The sequence below is a fragment of the Haliotis asinina genome, chromosome 7 (genome assembly GCF_037392515.1).
Source record: "Haliotis asinina isolate JCU_RB_2024 chromosome 7, JCU_Hal_asi_v2, whole genome shotgun sequence".
In the NCBI taxonomy this organism is placed as follows: domain Eukaryota; kingdom Metazoa; phylum Mollusca; class Gastropoda; order Lepetellida; family Haliotidae; genus Haliotis; species Haliotis asinina.
Genome location: NC_090286.1, coordinates 32,009,680 through 32,028,235, shown reverse-complemented (window position 1 = coordinate 32,028,235; position 18,556 = coordinate 32,009,680). Strand labels below are relative to the sequence as shown.

The window sequence follows — 18,556 nt, the reverse complement described above, 5'->3', positions numbered from 1 at the left end:
TCACACCATTGTTCTTTATCATCTAAAAATGCGTTCTACAGGAGATATCGCCTGTGTGAGGTCTTAGGAGATATCGTTTGGACAGTAGATTTTGCACAATGCCCTAACAATGCTATGATGTCGTGAACTTGATGATGTCACAATGCTATGACATTGCTGCACTGTAAATCTAATGGCAGTGCTGTATTCAGATATGTACATTTTTCATTGAAAACAAATAAGGAATGATTTTAGGATGATAAACAGAACCTCACCCTCGTGTCTACCGATATCAAATATATCAACACATGTTGATAAAGGTAAAGCCTCGAATGTTCGTTACTTTATCAACTTGTGATGACATTTGATATCAGTAGACACTGCGATGAGATTCTCCATATATCATACCACCAAGACTCAGAGCTTGTCATAATTACAGAACAAATTTGATCTGTGTCCCTTTCTTGAATGATAGAGCCTTTGTATTTGATATGGACCAAGCCTAATAAAGATTCTTGAAACAAAAGAAGAAATATTCTTGAACCATCAATCTAGAATATAAGACACCATTTTAATCACCTAACAAATCATTTGGTCTTGGGTGGATCAATGTATCCATTATCAATGTCCTGGCAGACAATCCAATCGATGTTTCCTCTATTTGTTTACCACCACAGGAACACACACAAACAAAACATCCTCAAAAATCAATGCCTTGTCTGTATACATGGTTATATACCATGGCTGCAGTTCTTTAGCTTCTGAAAAGAAACATCGATCAGAAAAGCTTACAAGCAGATAACCATGCAGTTTAGGTGAGTGCAAGGTGTTGAAGAGAAGTCTGTCTGTGATTGGGGTGGAACTGATGGAATTCTGGCCTATGTCAGTCTGTGACTACTGTCTTAGCTACCTTACTTAATGCTAGTAAAAGAACCTCTTGAACATGGGTGTTTAGAAGTCAAAAACACATATCTGATTAAAGACATTCCAGTTGCAATCTACTTGCCTAAAAAATCAGAGCTGGTGTTGTTGATCAAACTAGAACTGTATCATTATTCTAATTACAAGGACACAATTATTAATTTTCCAAGAGGTGCTATTTGCTACATCTTTATTTAGAATCAAATGAACCCTTCGGTAAGACTACAATCCTGCACAAGGAATAAATGACAGTTGCATAAACCTGGGCCCATATCCATAAAGCATATCTGTGCTACAAACTATCTGAAAATCAGGACCCAAGGGGACATATTGGTAGACTCACTTACAAAAGCAATAAAAAGCACCACAAGATCACATTGTCTTACAGGCATTGTGTGGGTGGAGTACCCTTTGTTTCAGCTCTTTGATGAAGTTATGACATGGTTTCTGTATGGTGCAATTAACAGTGCAAGGATCTTTCAGCCACGGACTCATGACATGAGAGCAACAGTGTTCAATAAATAAGATATTGCTAAGTGTGGCATTACAAGACAACAGATCAATCAGTGGGGATACAATAGAGGCTGACATACTCCATAATGGAACTATTTTTTTTAACGTCTAAATTATTTTTTTTAATCTCAGTTGTTTGTAGTTTATCAATAAATAATCAAACCTAGACCAGTCAATCTAATGATTTACATCCAAAGCATCGACAACAGGGATAAGATGACATGGGTCAGACAAGTAACTGAACCTAATCCCCCTCCCCTTCTCTCTCTCTCCCTTCCCTTTAACTTACATCTGCATGCATGGGTACCAAGAAGGAATAGAAGACTCAATCCCACAACAAGTTTTGAGGAAAATTATGATGCCAACTATGATATTTATGTAGTGACATGTTGATCTTCCATCAAAAACTTTTCTTTTTGCTTTTTAAACATGCTCAGGTCCAAAAAAACATAACTTTTTTTTTCACAGAAAAAAAAGAACACAAAAAACAAACAGGAAGGATGAAGAATCAAACTATGGAAAAAATTATTCTGACAAGCAAAACTTTCTGCAGTTGTCAATGTCCTTCAAATACAAAACCACCTCAGGCAAAATGCTAGCATAGCACTTCACAACGAGAGCTCTAAAACAATTCCATCCTTATTGCGTCATTTTCTAAAGGCACGTCCCAATATCAATTTTCCTCTTGATTCTCACAACAAGGTAAGCTTCACAGGAGATTTATAATGACTGACAACAGCTGGCACTTAAGTTTCTAAACAAGAAGATGTGATTTATAACAACGGAAAACAACTGAAACTATTGTTTCATGTTAAATTGCCTTGATGACGACAGCCCATTGTTTTCTCCCAGTAAATTATTTACTCCATTTTCACCTACTTTGTTGAAAAAAAATTTGTTCCCAGTTTTATTTTTTTTTAAATTAAGGCATCATGGAAATGAAACAAGTGTTTGCCACAAATATAGCAATGTCCCTTTTACCAAAGAACAATGAAATATTGATAACAATGAGCTTGTTAAAAAGGGTCAGGGTCACCTAAACTGACTGGTGTCACCAAAATTTGAAGATATTGGGTCCAATAGTTCACGAAATATTGTGTTAACAAGAATTTGGACATGTACGTACGTACGTACGTACATCTGTACGTACGTACGTACAGACGGACGTGCAAACAGACGTTGCGCAATACATAGTCCCCTTGCTCCGCGTTGTGGCAGGGGACAACAAGGGAATACAGGAAAGAACAAGTGTTCCCTTATTCTTTTCCAGGTTTCTTAACAAGGTATGTACTGAATGGATGGTAGAAATTTTAGAAATAAGAAAAAGAACACTTGTATTGTGTTCCGTCATTCATTTAGAATGAACATATCAAGAAGATAAAACCTAAAGATTTAATGTAAATGAAAATAAGTTTTGAAACCAGAATTTAGTGTTAGCAGATAACTATTACTTTATAACACAATCATGATTTGACCACCAAAAACAAAGTTGTTTGACAGATGTTTGTCCATCATTTCTTCCTGCTGGTGCAATTCACTAAGCTTTTCATCAAACTCTTGCATCTTCTTCTCAACCCCGGAACATCCGAGTGAGAATTAAGTCTTCAGCAACACATGCTTTTCGTAAGAGGTGACTAACAGGATCGGGTGGTCAGGCTCACTGGCATGGTACATATGGTTGTGAATCAAGCACTATATTCATCATCATTATTCATCTTATTCAGCCACAAAGAGATAAGGCTCCTCTATAAAGACTAAGTTTCTCCCAAATGACTAAGTCATGAACTGAGAACACAAAGTATTGAATGCATAAGGCATATTTCTATCATGTAAATAAACAAAAGAGTGCAATTTTCACTCCTGGATTTGCAGGTACTTGGGAGCAATCAAATTTCTTGAGTGGGTGTTTTTGTTGCAAGACAAACATACAAAAAAAATCTATTAATGATGGCCTTGCAAAATGTCATAGAAGCTTCAACAAATATTGGCATGTCAGCAACAGAAAATGTTCAGCCTCGATTTACAAAGGATCAACATATACATATATGGGGTGTTTCTGGCAAATTCCAGAAACATGGAACTACAACAGCAACAGGAAAGTCATGGTCTATACACTTAATACATTTTTCTTCTTAAATTAGCATTAATTATTAAAGGCTTCACACCAAACCATAGCGAGGTGACACAGAGTTCAAGATTCTTGCTTGTACCGGTCCAGACTGTTGTAGGTTTACACGGCTAGCCCGCTGCTTGTAAGATTCTGGACTAATGCCAGTTTTACATGTAGCATGGATACCATTCTCACATGGTTTCACTTTTTTTTAATGTCCAAACACCAGGCAGGGAAACAGACAAGTATCAACAGTTAATATCTGTTGGACTGACTGACTGAATCTCTTCTACTGTATCCATTAGTACCAGTCACCATGGCAACTACCTTGAAATCCCTTCAAGGCTTACATGATGGAATTGTAAACTCCATAACAATACTGTAAACTAAAGCAAATTAGTGATCCTAGCAAAGCAAACCAAACTCTGAGTCAGCAATGACTGAAACCTGTGATGTGCATATATACTCAGATGGTTACTAATTACTAAATTTACATGATGTCACATATTTCTCACAAGACCCCTCATTCACAGTCAAGACCAGGGCGACATCAGCAACTGCCGTCATGAAGTTTCACTATAAGGATCAAAAAGGCAACTCAACAGTACAGTCAAATCTCTCCCAGTATTTCAAATAGATTATTACATATTACAATAAATTTTTGAACTGTTCTTTTTTCATCTTACTTACAGTTGATAAGAATTAGTAATAAATGCTTATTTTCATTAAATATTTGAATCATATGCTATAGCTTGCCGTCTGCACAAGTGTAAAACAGGCAATCCTGCAGGAGATTACAGTCCGTAGTTGTTTGTGAATATTCAGAGATTCAGAGTGGTGGACTTCAGATATCTGTATTTTCAATACCTGTGATGCACATTAGAAACGGAAACCAAGATGTACACCTCAACACTTTAAACAGGTAAGAAAAAGGGTATCTGAATGAATCTGTAGTGGACTTGGTCATGCATTGATTTCCTATTCCTACTACAGAGAAGTTGCAAGTTCGGAGTTCTGTGCAGCCATCTGAACACTGCATGTAAAACATACATTTCTCTTCTCAATCCTCTCAAACAGATAAAGCTACTGGTTGCCATGCTTACAGAGCTGTTATTTCAGACAAAGTTCAGTGGAAATCAAAGCAATCACAGCTATATCATGGAATTACCTTTGATAGTGATAGCATTCATGCCATGAAACTTAAGATAAGCAGATCAATATTTGATAACCTCAAAGGTTTAATACATAGTATTATATCATAATTGAACACGATGTTAAAATGAAGCCACATCTTGATGCTAACATTCAGTACCAGTTGATTAATTATGAATCAGAGCCCCAGATATAGCCTTAGAATAGAGGAAATATGTTTAAAAAATCAACCATATTTCAATGTTAAGTAGTAGATACATTTCATAATAAACTAATTCACTTTAAACAATTCTTCATTGGTTAAATGAAAGAAGGAAAATTGAATGTAACAAAATCAACAATTCGCTGTCACTTTATAGTGTCCATACATTCAACTGTAAGTATATTTCACCATTTCAGAAAACAATAATCAGAAACACCTCGGTGGTTACAGCTATAAATTGTATATGAATGACATCTCATTAAGATAAATAGTTTCACCAAAGCTTCTATATAGCCCCTAACAAAACCAAAGAAACTATCCAAGAAATGAATTATAAAAATTACTTCTCCTGAATCTTGTCCTGCTCCTGCGAGCATCCTCCACAGTTGGCGGATGGAGACTCTCAATGGATGTAGAAAACCACATATGCTCAGGTGAGCGGCGAAGAATGACAGTATCCTCCTCCATGTCCCCTGTGGAAGTGATCTGATACAATGAAACCTGCTCTGTCAACTAGCGGAACTGCAGGTAGACGTTCTATTGATTCCGATTACCCTACACACCCAACCAGAGCGCACAACAAAGAGATTTGTAGAAAATCACAACTCAAAAGGAACACGTTCATGGTGTCGCCATGCTACAGAGTAGTGTGTGTCACACGACTTGAGCTGATGTTCAAATCTGCAGAAAATTTAATTGCAGGAATGATATTAGCTGGGTAAACTTGATCTTGATGTGACATGAGACAGACAATCTCTGTTGTTTTTCCCTTTCAATAGATTACGTCTATCTCCCATCACACATCACATCATGAAAAAAGCCCTGGGATACTCCCAATTCTTCCCCGACCCCCAGATAATCAATACGCAGCCTTGAAGATGCAGTTGTGACAGCAGCAGCAGCAGCCTCTCGATCCATCCATCTATTTTCATGTGGTTGAGGCTCATCAATGAAAATCAATCCTGTGATCAGACCAGCACACACTAGGAGTATCTACTGCAAGCTATAAGCAATACTAGCTTGCTGTCTGTTCATACGTGGACTTGGCAGAAGCACGGTAAATCGTAAGGCCACATTGGTAACGAGACTGATGCAGTGGCATTGGTCACTCGTCTCTGGAAGGCCGGTCGAGCATGCTCTTCAGTCTCCTTCTGCAATGTTCATGTGGAAAACGTGGTTCCTCATGTTAATCAGTAATTATCTTTTACTCTGCGCTTTCAACGAGACCTCACAAGCAGGACATACAATGTTGTCTGCTCGTGCAGACAGTGCGAATGCCAATCAAATACAATTTCTCAGAGAGCTTTACAAATATGTTCTAATCCATCCATCAGTTGTGTTGCCAGGGCTCAAAAGCTAAACTCCTCGGTCATCACTGTGTCTCCTGATAATATTAGCTGCTGACCACCATTTTGAGACTGGTCTTCTTTGACATAACATCCATTCAATTATTCTGCTTATAGTTAGCAACCACCTGCGTGGAAAGAATTCCAACAAATACTGAATGGAAAAGATCTTGTTAAAAATACCCATAATCTACATGATTCAGACCTTTGATCGATACACAGGAGAGATGAAAAAAGACAGGGAGTGCTTTCAGAATTAGCAGCCAGCAAACAAGTGCGTGCCCTACACTGATATCTTCTCCATTCTGATCATGGCCAGGGAGAGATAACAGCACTGCAATGATCAGTGTATGTGGACTTCTCAATATTCAGAACCCCAAGTCATCGAACTGTAGTTACAATTAACACCAAACCAAACTAAGCTTCTTATGTTCCTAGTTCAGCTGTACCATACATCCTTGCCAGTGTTAGTGGGAGACAAGGCCAGCATGCTGATCTGCATACTGCAAATCACCTTGCAACAAATCATTTCGAGTCACCAAACAGCCTTGACAATTAGATCGTACAAATGAAACCAGGCAATGATAACTGTGTCTTCTGAGACAATACAAGTGAGGTACATACTGACAATAGATCATACTCTACTAAAGAGACAACTGCACAAGTAAAGAAACCAGTTCCCCGTTCCATTAAACTGTATAACTTTTCATTACCTGACAAGACCCTGCGTGGCCAACCTGTTGACATTGACAAATCTGTTTTGGAGGGATAATCACTTTCTGAAAGCAATTACACAGTCATTCCTTCGGGAGGTTCTTCCATCTTTTCTTATCACTGCCACCAACTAATTTGCACAATACACATTTGCTAGTTAAATTGGAAATTGATGAATAGCGTTATGTTGACAGAAAATAGCATTCTTCTATTGCTTCTTGTGAGAAATGATATAGTTTGAGCCAATAGCAGTAATGATATGTTAATTTATAAAACATAAGTTAATATAGATCAACATAACTTATATGAATGTGAACATGAACACAATGAAATAACATTAACAGAAAGGTCAATTCAATAACATGGGTTCAATGGCTGGCAAGATGGAACCTGGTCACTGGTCATATACACACAGGTTGGGGCATTCCTGTTTTGCATTCATCCACAAGGTTTCAATTTCTCTACAAGGCGGGATGGTCCTATGGTGCATTTACTGGTCATCCACAAGGTTTCAAATCCTCTTCAAGGTGGGGAGGTCCTGTGGTGCATTCACCACTCATCCACAAGATTTCAAATTCTCTTCAAGGTGGGGTGGTCCTGTGGTGCATTCACCACTCATCCACAAGATTTAAATTTCTCTTCAAGGTGGGATAGTCCTGTGGTGCATCCACAGGTCATCCACAAGGTTTCACATCCTCTACAAGGTAGGGTGGTCTTGTAGTGCATTCACTGGTCATCCACAAGGTTTCAAATCCTCTTAAAGATGGGGTGGTCCTGTGGTGCATTCACTGGTCATCAACAAGGTTTAAAATTCTCTTCAAGGTGGGGTGGTCCTGTGGTGCATTCACTGGTCATCAACAAGATTTAAAATTCTCTTCAAGGTGGGGTGGTCCTGTGGTGCATTCACTGGTCATCAACAAGGTTTAAAATTCTCTGCAAGGTGGGGTGGTCCTGTGGTGCATTCACCATTCATCCACAAGATTTCAAATTCTCTTGAAGGTGGGATGCTCCTGTGGTGCATTCACTGGTCATCCACAAGGTTTCACATCCTCTACAAGGTAGGGTGGTCTTGTAGTGCATTCACTGGTCATCCACAAGGTTTCAAATCCTCTGCAAGGTGGGGTATGCCTGTGGTGCATTCACCACTCATCCACAAGGCTTCAAATTCTCTTCAAGGTGGGGTGGTCCTGTGGTGCATTCACTGGTCATCAACAAGGTTTCAAATCCTCTTAAAGATGGGGTGGTCCAGTGGTGCATTCACCGGTCATCAACAAGGTTTCAAATTCTCTTAAAGATGGGATGGTCCTGTGTTACATTCACAGGTAGAAAATCCATATCAGCTCTTGGGCTGAAAATCCATATCAGCCATATTGCCCATATACTCTACTCCAATTCATATTCCTGCAATCAGGAGTTGTTCTTTAGTGAGTGAGTAAGACAATATCACAGCAGGGGACACCAGACATGGGCTTCACACACTGTGCCCATGTAGGGATTTGAACCCAGGACTGGCGAGACAAGCAATCACCATGGGCTAATCTGACTGCCGAAAGGAAAATTGTAATGTAGTAACCTCTTAAGACAATATGAAACAAGACAATGCACTTGTCAAAACATACTAATTGCTTTTCTTTCAATAATCCCCCAAAACATATTATTCAGTCAAATTCTGAAAAATGTGTTGATTTTTTTTCATTCCATTACCAAGAATAGAATCTAAGAACAGGCTTTTACAGTTAGCATTTCCTTTTGAACCTGAAATATTTATGGTCAAGAAGTTTCTACCCGACTTGATGGAAATATGTGGACTGCTATATGTATCATCTGACCTATATTGTTTCACCCTTTACAACAACACGCATCTCACAATGACTATTAACATAAACGCAATTCCAGCATAGACAGGCTAGGTGAAATCAATTTGATGACAGGGCACTAAAACAGTTGAGAGTAACAGTCACAATCCAGACTAGCAAAGAAATATAATATTAATAGGAGAGACACAACATATCTATTTTCAACAATCTGTGATGAAGTTTCTTGCCATGTCAGGATGAACATCAATAAACCAGACAGGGAGCTGCCTTCAGTTGTTGACATTTACCAACGTGGAGTCAATGTCAATAGTGGAAACATACATATAGGTGGAACCTGCTGGAAGCTTTGCTCTTCTCTTGCCATGTATGGAATCTGAAGATGTTTATTTGCATGAAGGTACATTGATCTGGGGAATGACAGGCACCTGACACCTACAATGTGATATCCAATGTCATCACGACATACATCCAAAATGTGATACTGCAGATAGAAAGAGCAATAACTGCAAAAGTATTTGATTTCATGTATTTCTGGTGTATGCAAAGGCGTTAAATCTTAAGCATAAATCATGTCACCTTTTCTGACACAAGTGCTAAATGCTTTTTTCTTCATCTTTCACCATTGTAAACACTGAGACCGTTGTACTATTGCTACCCCATCTACTATGTTTCAAAAGCAGCTATGCAGCTCAAGGGTGGCCTTGCAGTTAAAGTGTTTGCTCGTCTCGCTAAAGACCTGGGTTCAAATCCATACATGAGTACAATGTGTGAAGCCCATGTCTGGTGTCCCCTGCCGTGATACAGCTGACAGCATTGTCTTACTCATTCACTATGAGCAGTTCCTGAATGCAGCAATTAAGATTGAGGTGCGACACATTTAATGTTGTGTTCCAGATCATTTCACGTACATCAGAATGTGCTCACACATGTGTATGGCAGCTTGTTCTAGTACAGAGCTATGCCATATACACAGTGCTATCCTTTAACGATAGCATGCTGCACTGTGTCCAAATCTTGTGCAGCTGTTTAAAAAAGCTATTGTTCCATGATTCAAGTTACGTTTTATATATATGCGCAATTTACTGCGACAATGCCACAGTAAATCTACAGATGAACAAATGTTGCTAATTTGGTAATTATCCAACCATCTTCAACCAAGAAGATATTCAACAAGTGGAAAAAAGTCAAAACACAGACACCAAGCAGAGACCACAGATGAAAGGCTGAAATAAAACATACAATATAAAAGAGAGAAAATTAGCCCAGTGGGAAGACGGTGGGGAAAAAATGTGTCTACAGCCTATCATTTCGTTGAGAAGAAGAACACTGGATAATCGTTCACCTTTAACATATAGCTTGGGGATACATTGGCTCAACCTCATAAAGATCTCATCAGTTGGCTGTTTTGACCTAAGTAGGTAATTTCATCACCTTGGAACACACTCTGTCCTCCATTGTGGCTTCACACGCAGTAAGTTAACTACAGTTCTGTGATGTCAACCCTTCTTACGATGATCACACCATCTTCCAGTTCCGTCACCTGTATTGATCTACGAACTCTCCCACTAGGGAATCCACTAGCATCATGACTCCTGACAGGGGGGACTAGTTGGGCTTGCCAACAGACAATCTGCCAACATCATATATCAGGTCCAATCTATCGTAGTGTTTTCCCTCTGGATCTGAAAAGGGCAGGTTGACAGAATTTCGAAAGGGGCACTCCTACTCCAAAAGGGGCACGCATTGTCAGACTTCCAAGTGTCAAGTTATCTATGCCCACGATTCATAAAAGTTTAAAGAGCACAGTTATCTCAGTCGACTTCAACATAAGATAAAAACTAAATACAACCAAGTGTTGACATCAATTTTTTCGTTCTTTGTTCAGTAATCTTTCAAAGAACATACTGAAAGTGTCACATATTCTCCTGTGGGAGAATTGTGCAAGAACTCTGGAGGGCAGAGTGCCTTAGAAAACGGGCAGGGTGCTGCGCCCTGCTAAATATGCCTAGGAGAATCATTAAATCAATGCAGTCATGGGGACGGCCATGATCCAAGTGAGTGAGTGAGGTTTTACTTTGCTTTTAGCAATATTCCAGCAATATCAGGGGACACAAAAAATTGTCTTCACACATTGTATCTATGTGGGGATTCAAACCTTGGTCTTCCCAAGTTAAGTGAATGTTTTAACCACTAGTCTACCTCAATGCCCTCATTACATAAGAACAAGTGGACTGAAACTTGTTGGTACCATTTTCAATCAACTGCAAATCATGATTGAGTCTTCCATCAAATACCAGCCATATATCATCAACGCGGTCAGCATCCCGCTCAAGTTCGGACCTTTGGCCACACCATGAATATTTGATGTAAATGTCACCTATCTAATGCTCTGAGATCCTACTGGCGCCATCCTGATCTGCGGGTTGTGCCTGCTCAATCCAGGCTAAGTATACAATGCCTATATATTCCCCACAAAATGGAGCCATCACAGCATTCACTATCGATTCAGACAAATTTCATTGATTCACAATTGGACAGAAACCTCATGTCTAGGTTTATGTTGAAATTATTTCGACATAATTTCTTGCCAAAGAGACAGGAAATATTCCTGTTTGTATTTCCGAATAAACATTTTCTGCTATACATCACAACCCTTATTTAATGCTTGCTGTTGATCCCTCAGTGTCCTTACCTTGATATCAGGTGAGAGAGTGAGAGAGAGAGTAAGTAAGCTGACGCTTTTAGCAATATTCCCACAATATCACAACCATGGCAACAAAAATGAGCATCATATATTCTACCCATGTGAGACAGCAGTATTCCAGTATAGGGTGATGGTCTGTAAATAATAGAGTCTGGACCAGACAATCCAGTGATCAACATCATGGGCATCAATCTGCACAATCGGGATACGATGACATGTGTAAACCAAGTCAGCAAGCCTGACCACCCGATCCTGCTAGTCGCCTCGTACGACCAGCATGTGTTACCGAAGATCAATTCTAGTCTTCTATCCATGTGGGCAATCAAAACCAGATCTTCAGAATCACATGTAAACATTTTAACCACTAGACTACCCCACCAAGCCCTGTGGGGAGTTTTAGTGATCTAAGTCTAACCACATCATGGAAGTCAAAGAAGCTTGATAACATAATTACAAATCCTTAAAACTAATCAATAAATCTGTATGTCCTAATGTCACTGACTTTTTCAAGTTCCCCTTAAAAATCCTTTGCGACACTTTCTACTCAAATCATATTAAAAGAGAAATCTGGCCTTAAAAAATGGCAGTTAAGGCAAGATTCCATTTGTTGAGTTCAGTCAGTGAAAAGGTCAAAGATATATCAGAGACTCCAAACTTGTCGTGTCCTTGCCTGGCAGTTTTGGGTGGGGGTGGGGGGATCTCCATTTCACCACATTTGGTCAGTGAAATACATGTCATTTCCACAAAGCCATAAAATATATTATTATTCCATGACAAGAACTGAGGAATTTGTAATTCCAGTGTGGGGATTTTGCTTATATATCTTGCATCCAAATATCACTGATTGAGTGAATGAGCTTATTTTCACACCACACTCAACAACATTCCAGCTTTATGGCTACTGTCTGTAAATTATTGAGTCTGCACAGTCAAACTAGTGGTCAATTGTATAAGCATCAATCTTCACAACTGTGATATGATGACATGCATCAAAAAGCCAGTGAGTAAAATTATCAGTTTCTCCATAGGTGCAGATAAACGGCTGGTTTAATAATGTCCCAGCAAATGGCTGCCTTAATTACGTGGATACACTTCCAGCTTCAACTAACAGTCCTGAATGTGCGATCTGGGACTACTGACTACAGCCAGTTTGATACTTGTCAGTAAACAGTCTGCTGCTTGCCCACTTACTCAGTGTACGAGTGTACAAGTATTTACAAATATTTCGCTCATACATGAATGTGGGTGTATGTGGTGCTGTTTGTATTTGCAAAGACTTGCTAGTTTCATAGCACTAACTCACTGAGATACCAAGCCACATTTCAGCATGAATACCCCTCTCAGATACATACCGACTCTGAACCGACCAGTCTTTGTTGCACCCATTGATGACCAGCACCAAACAGGTAACAACAAGTACCACATTCTGCTTTCCAGGCGGTTGCTTCTACCACTACACAATGGATGCAGTGTATTTCTGAAAGAACTCCATGTGATCAATCGTAGCAGCTCCATAAGCAGATGCCAAACAAATAAAATCTTTTACGTGAGTAACCAAATCATGTTCCATATTCCAAGAATATCAGATTGTCAAAGGGAGGTTTCCATGAGAATGTTGTTCGGCCTTTGCATCAGCTAGAGGGATATCTTTCAATAGTTTTACCTTCATAATTCCAAGAAGCAATGAAAGTGGACATGAAAAGAAAACATATCAATAAGTACTTCAACAAAATTTAGTCACTGTAAACCTGACACCAAACCACATCAAATAAGTCACAGAATGAAGCACCATAAGGCTGAGGAACATTAAATAAATGTCTGTCCTTGTTCAAAATCAGTTGGATTCTTATCAAAAGAAACATATTTTCCAGTCTGATACTTCACGCTTTTAGAATCTATCCATCATTCATAAAACCCAAGGTGCCATGCAATCAATAAAACAACAAGATAGTAAATACCGGAAATAACTGTGCATTAAGATGTGGACATGATAAGAGTTTCACCAAGTCTGGTCACCAGTCTGGCACCTGCTAACTCTCATCATAATTTACTTTTTCCACACGGATTATATGCGTCCCTTCATTAGTTCGAGTAAACCAGAGGGCACGATAACAAGATGACACACACATACCATTTCCTGTCAGAGTTCCTTGTAATTTTCCCATCATGGACAAATCAATAACATGTGCTACTAAAGACTATTCAAGGCCATTGGCACCAGTTGCCAATTTCTTTCTGTTCAAGGATTCATCACTTTGAAAAAACTACTTGTGTACAACAGAAAGAGAAAGAAAGAATATGAACAATGAAACGTCTTGAACGTCAGTCATGACAAATTATCTCCTGGTTATACATATGGTAACAAGTATAAGCTGCCAGAGATAGCGACATTTACAAATTCTAATATCTTTTTAAATGTTAATGGTGTATTGGCATAAATTACAAGGAATGACAAAATTAAATTAGGAGGATTTCCTTTTTTGGGTAAAATCATGCATTTTCACCCTATGAACAGTAGAAAACGGAAATGTCACTGAAGACGTCAAATTTGCAATTTAAAACATCACCTGACAAGATTATTTACCCTGTGTTTGTGTTTGCTAACCATTGTTTGATATGTATGAACTAAGATTACTGTGTGTATTTGTCCCCTATATTGCCATTGGACATTTGGAAGCAGGGGAGTCCCAGTCTGCTGTTGTGAGACACTTCTAGGTCCACCGCAGCACCGTATCTCAAATATGACATTGATATACCCACTTCTGTTTGACCAAGAAAAAGCTATCAGCTGTGCACACATTTCCCAGCAATCTATAACATACATGATAATCTGAAGAGGTAAATTCTGATGCAGTGAACATGATTGTGACTGTTGTGAAGAATGCAGAGCACAATTATGATTATCAGTAGCTTCACAGTTGTCTTGTGGTCTGAGGTTAGGCCACGGCCATGATTAGGACACCATTGCAGGAAGTTGGATTATGTCACCATTTGGATACAGATTTTAAGGGTCAAGTTAGGGGGTTGGTTTATCTATGAGATCAGCTTATCTAAAGTAAATCTTATTTGTTTTGCTGGCAAAGGTTTACTTAATACTTATTTTAGCCTCATTTCTGGACACAAATACAGCTGGTACAGATCAGTTATGGCAGGGTGAGTTACCTCCCTTGAAATAACAAGCTCAATTCTTCTGTGCCAATAGTTCTATCGTAATCGGTGACCCCGAGCAATCCTGTTGAAAACATATTAACCTGAACCAATCTCACTACATCAAAAGATCATCTAGGACCTGCAACTAATTTTGATTCAAGGCATCAAACTTCAGAAAATGTTTTCATGCACAAGCAACATGTATTCCAATGGGTTTGGATAAACACACTTTATAGTGTTTCCTTTAGATCACAGCATGTAAGGAGGGAGAAAAAAATCCCAGGTGATGTGCATTATAGATAGGAACCAGCTTCGTAACATGTTGTATTTGAGACTACACTTTCTTAGTACTTTTTTGGTAAGTCCCAACAAGGATTTAACCCCTCACACTCATGATCGCCAAAACTCAAAGGCAATGATCTAAGCCTCTCAGGCACCATGTCTTCCACAAAAAATGGAAATTTGACTATAGGCAATCTGGACAACATACTTTGAGGGTACATATCATAAGTGAAGATTAGCATAGCTCCCAAAGCCAATATCCACAAAGCATTTTAGAAAATGGTCAGAAATAACATATTATATTTGAGATAACACTTTAAGAAGTAGAAATCCTGGTGTAGCCAACTAACGACAAATTTTATTACAAAATTTGTGATTGCTGTGAATTAACAATTAAACCAGACACAAAACGTTCTTTGTTTGTTGTTTAACATTGCACTCAGCAATGAATATTGTTATATGGCAACGGTCTGTAAATAATCGAGCTTGGACCAAACAATCCAGTGATCAACAGCATGAGCATCGATCTACACAACTGGGGTACATCAACCTAGTCAGCAAGCCTGACCAACAAATCCTGACAGTCACCTTTAACGACAAGCATGGGTTACAAGCATGAGCTTACTGAAGATCAATTCTAAGCCAGATCTTTATAGGAGATACAAAATGGAACTTACCAAGTATCTGTGGGGAGGGACATCTCTGAGGTAAGGTGGGCGAGGTAGTGGATCCATGGACCGTCGTCTTCTTACGACTGGAAGACAAACATTTCATGTTGTATTACATACAATTTATTGAGATCACAACAAACAGCATGCATCGAGAGACAAGGATTCTTTAGCTAGACCTGAGTCAGTTTCATAAGTCACCTCATGGAATTGTTGCGAAATGCTTTAGCTTATACAACAGGGCCTACATTTTCGAAGCTCTCTTAGCGGTAAGAGAGTCTCGAAAATCTAGGCCCAGAGCTATATGCCCCTTGATCAAGTGGCATCATATCACTGCACATGTTACCATGTGAAGATAAGGGAAAGAGATGAAACTTATAAGCAAGTTGTTGCCCTTCTACTCCGGGTTGGCAGCCTGGTGGCTTATCTTAGCCTCTGGAGCCTGCTAAGAATGGATCTTTTGGAACCCATGAGATGACTACCAGGATCGGGTGTTTTCTCTTGTTCAGTTGGTCGAGTCATGTCATCATATCCGTGTCATCGTAAGCATGGCTTTTAACATCAAACAAACATGCAAACAAATAAAAGCTCTGACACATTATCCAATTACGGAAGGAATTTTCAATGTTTTTACAGAAGAAAGTGAACCACTGATACATTTTAATGTGTTTGGAACCATGACAAAACCATGTGCTCCAACAGTCGTAAATAGTTCTGATTAGTTAAGTCCACAGTACATCTGTAATTGTAGAAGTACATGGTATTACTGGTACACCTAAATACACTTTTCAAATGACATGTATTACAATATGTTTTCTGAGAACCGGTATATTGGGTAAAGAGTGAGTAAGTGAGTTCAGTTTCACACTGCAATATTCCAGCTATGTGGTGGCGGTGTGCAAATAATGGAGTCTGGAGCAGACAATAAAGTGATCAACAGCATTAGCATCAATCTGCACAATCGGGTACCGATAACATGTGTCAACCAAGTCGGTGAGCCTGACCACTCAGTAACCTCTTACGACAAGCATAGTCACCTTTCATGGAAAGAATGGTATGCTGAAGGCCTATTGTACCCCGGACCTTCATGGATTCATTGGGTAAAGACTAGTAAAGTTTCTAGGATTATCTTTATGGTTTCAATTATAATCTACACACTTTCATTTGCAACTTATCTTTATGGCTTAGAAATCGACATACTTTCATTTGCAACAAATGTTTTACTTCATTAGCCAATGATAAAATAGTGTACTGTAATACTATAAACTGGATAAAAAAATACATAGAATCCCTGACTATGCAATAAGTCTGAGATTACTATTTTCAGTCTGTAATGTTTAGGGACATAGAAAATAGGATCAACATGTAGAACTAGTGTCACTCACTGTCAAACACAGTTCCCAAGATATCGCAATACATATCATAATTTTATTACCACAGATATATTTGCTTGAGAGGCATATTTTAGAAGTTGGAAGTAAATAGAATCGAAACTTCTTGTATCGAAACGTTGTATTCCAGTATTAAAGAAGTTGTCATCCATATACACTTATTCCACAGATATATTGTTTGCATCTGTTCTGTTTGTGCCTGTAGATGCCCCCGAGATATATATATATTTAAATGTAGATGTTTAGTATATCATATTCCAGCAAGCTATGTTTTCACACACAGAATTTAAGAGCAGACATTTAAATCTATTACCATCAATAAATAGTTGAACCACATGTCCAACAATCCAAGTTCTCACTCATTAAAGTCTGCCATGCTCTAACAAAGACTGATGATGGTGCTAGCTTTAAAATCTACACATACTGTATCCAATTACTGATCCACATAAGTAGAAGGTTATTTGAAAATTGGCTCTACTTCCTGTTCTTATTAACACACAGCCAGTGATCACTGCTGAATTCCTACTGCAAAAACAACTTCATGAAGCACCATAAAATATGAGATCTTGATTCCCAAACCAATCTAAGGGAGGCAACTCTGACTACCATATCAGCCATATTCCATAACCTTGCAACAACCAAGAATAAACAGTCCCAATATGGAGGTGGATAATTTGACAGCCAAGATTCAATGTGTGGATGAACGAATATCAGTCATAACCACTGATATCTCTCTCTCTTGTCAGTAACACTTCAAGTAATGCTATGTTCGTTTGAAAAGCTGCCTGCCTCCTGAGTAATTTCTCCTTGGACTTTGACATGTGTTTCAGAAGATATGCCTTCATAATAGCCCAGGCAATCACTTTCACATCATTTGACCATCTGATGAGGAAGCAACAGCCTGCAACATAAACTAAATCAAAAGAAAAATGATAACGATGTATTTTTTCTCTCCCAGGTTGTTTACATTCACTAAAAGGGCTGGTAACAACTTAAATGCTTGTAAACATGTCCGTTTCTTGCTTCATAATTGATGGTGTATGTGACTGACATATTTACCCTTCATCGCAAAGACACGAAGAATGTCCTTGGTAAGAACACAGGGCCTTGGACCACTGCCCACGTACTACTGCAGATGGCCGCATGAGGTGGGAACGCAAACATTTGAGTGTTTTCATTATGCATGTGTCGCTGTGAATACCAAGTATCTGTATAATCATACACTGCTACAATCACTATCCCTTGCCAAGTGATGCATTAGTGAAAGTTTGTTAAGTACAGAAAGACCAAGCGAGTGTGTTGAGATCAATGACACCTTGAACAATATTACAGATTCCTAAAAAGGTGTAAGTTTAGTGAAGAACTGGTAAGCCCATATTGACAATAGCTATTTGTTATTCTAGAGAATGTGAATGAGTATTGTTTTATGTCGCCTTTAGCAATGCTCTAGCACTATCACAGAGGGGACACTTGATATGGGCTTCACACTTCGTACCCATAAGGGGACCTTGTGATACAGAAATGGCAGCTTGATACACATGAAGAAATGCTAAAACCTTAAAATATTTCACTCCTGGGTCTTCAGCACAATGAGTAATACAAAAATG

The 18,556-nt window shown here is 38.8% G+C and overlaps 1 protein-coding gene across 5 annotated transcripts in view; it reads right to left on the bottom strand.

The window, feature by feature from the left end:
* LOC137291646 (microtubule-associated serine/threonine-protein kinase 2-like) overlaps positions 1-18,556 on the bottom strand; it is a 187,744-nt gene that overhangs the window by 42,582 nt on the left and 126,606 nt on the right. For all 5 annotated transcript variants that reach the window (XM_067823062.1, XM_067823058.1, XM_067823060.1 and 2 more), the window contains exon 6: positions 15,568-15,644. In XM_067823062.1, the coding sequence (XP_067679163.1) occupies positions 15,568-15,644 (77 nt within the window). The remainder of the gene's footprint in view (positions 1-15,567; positions 15,645-18,556) is intronic.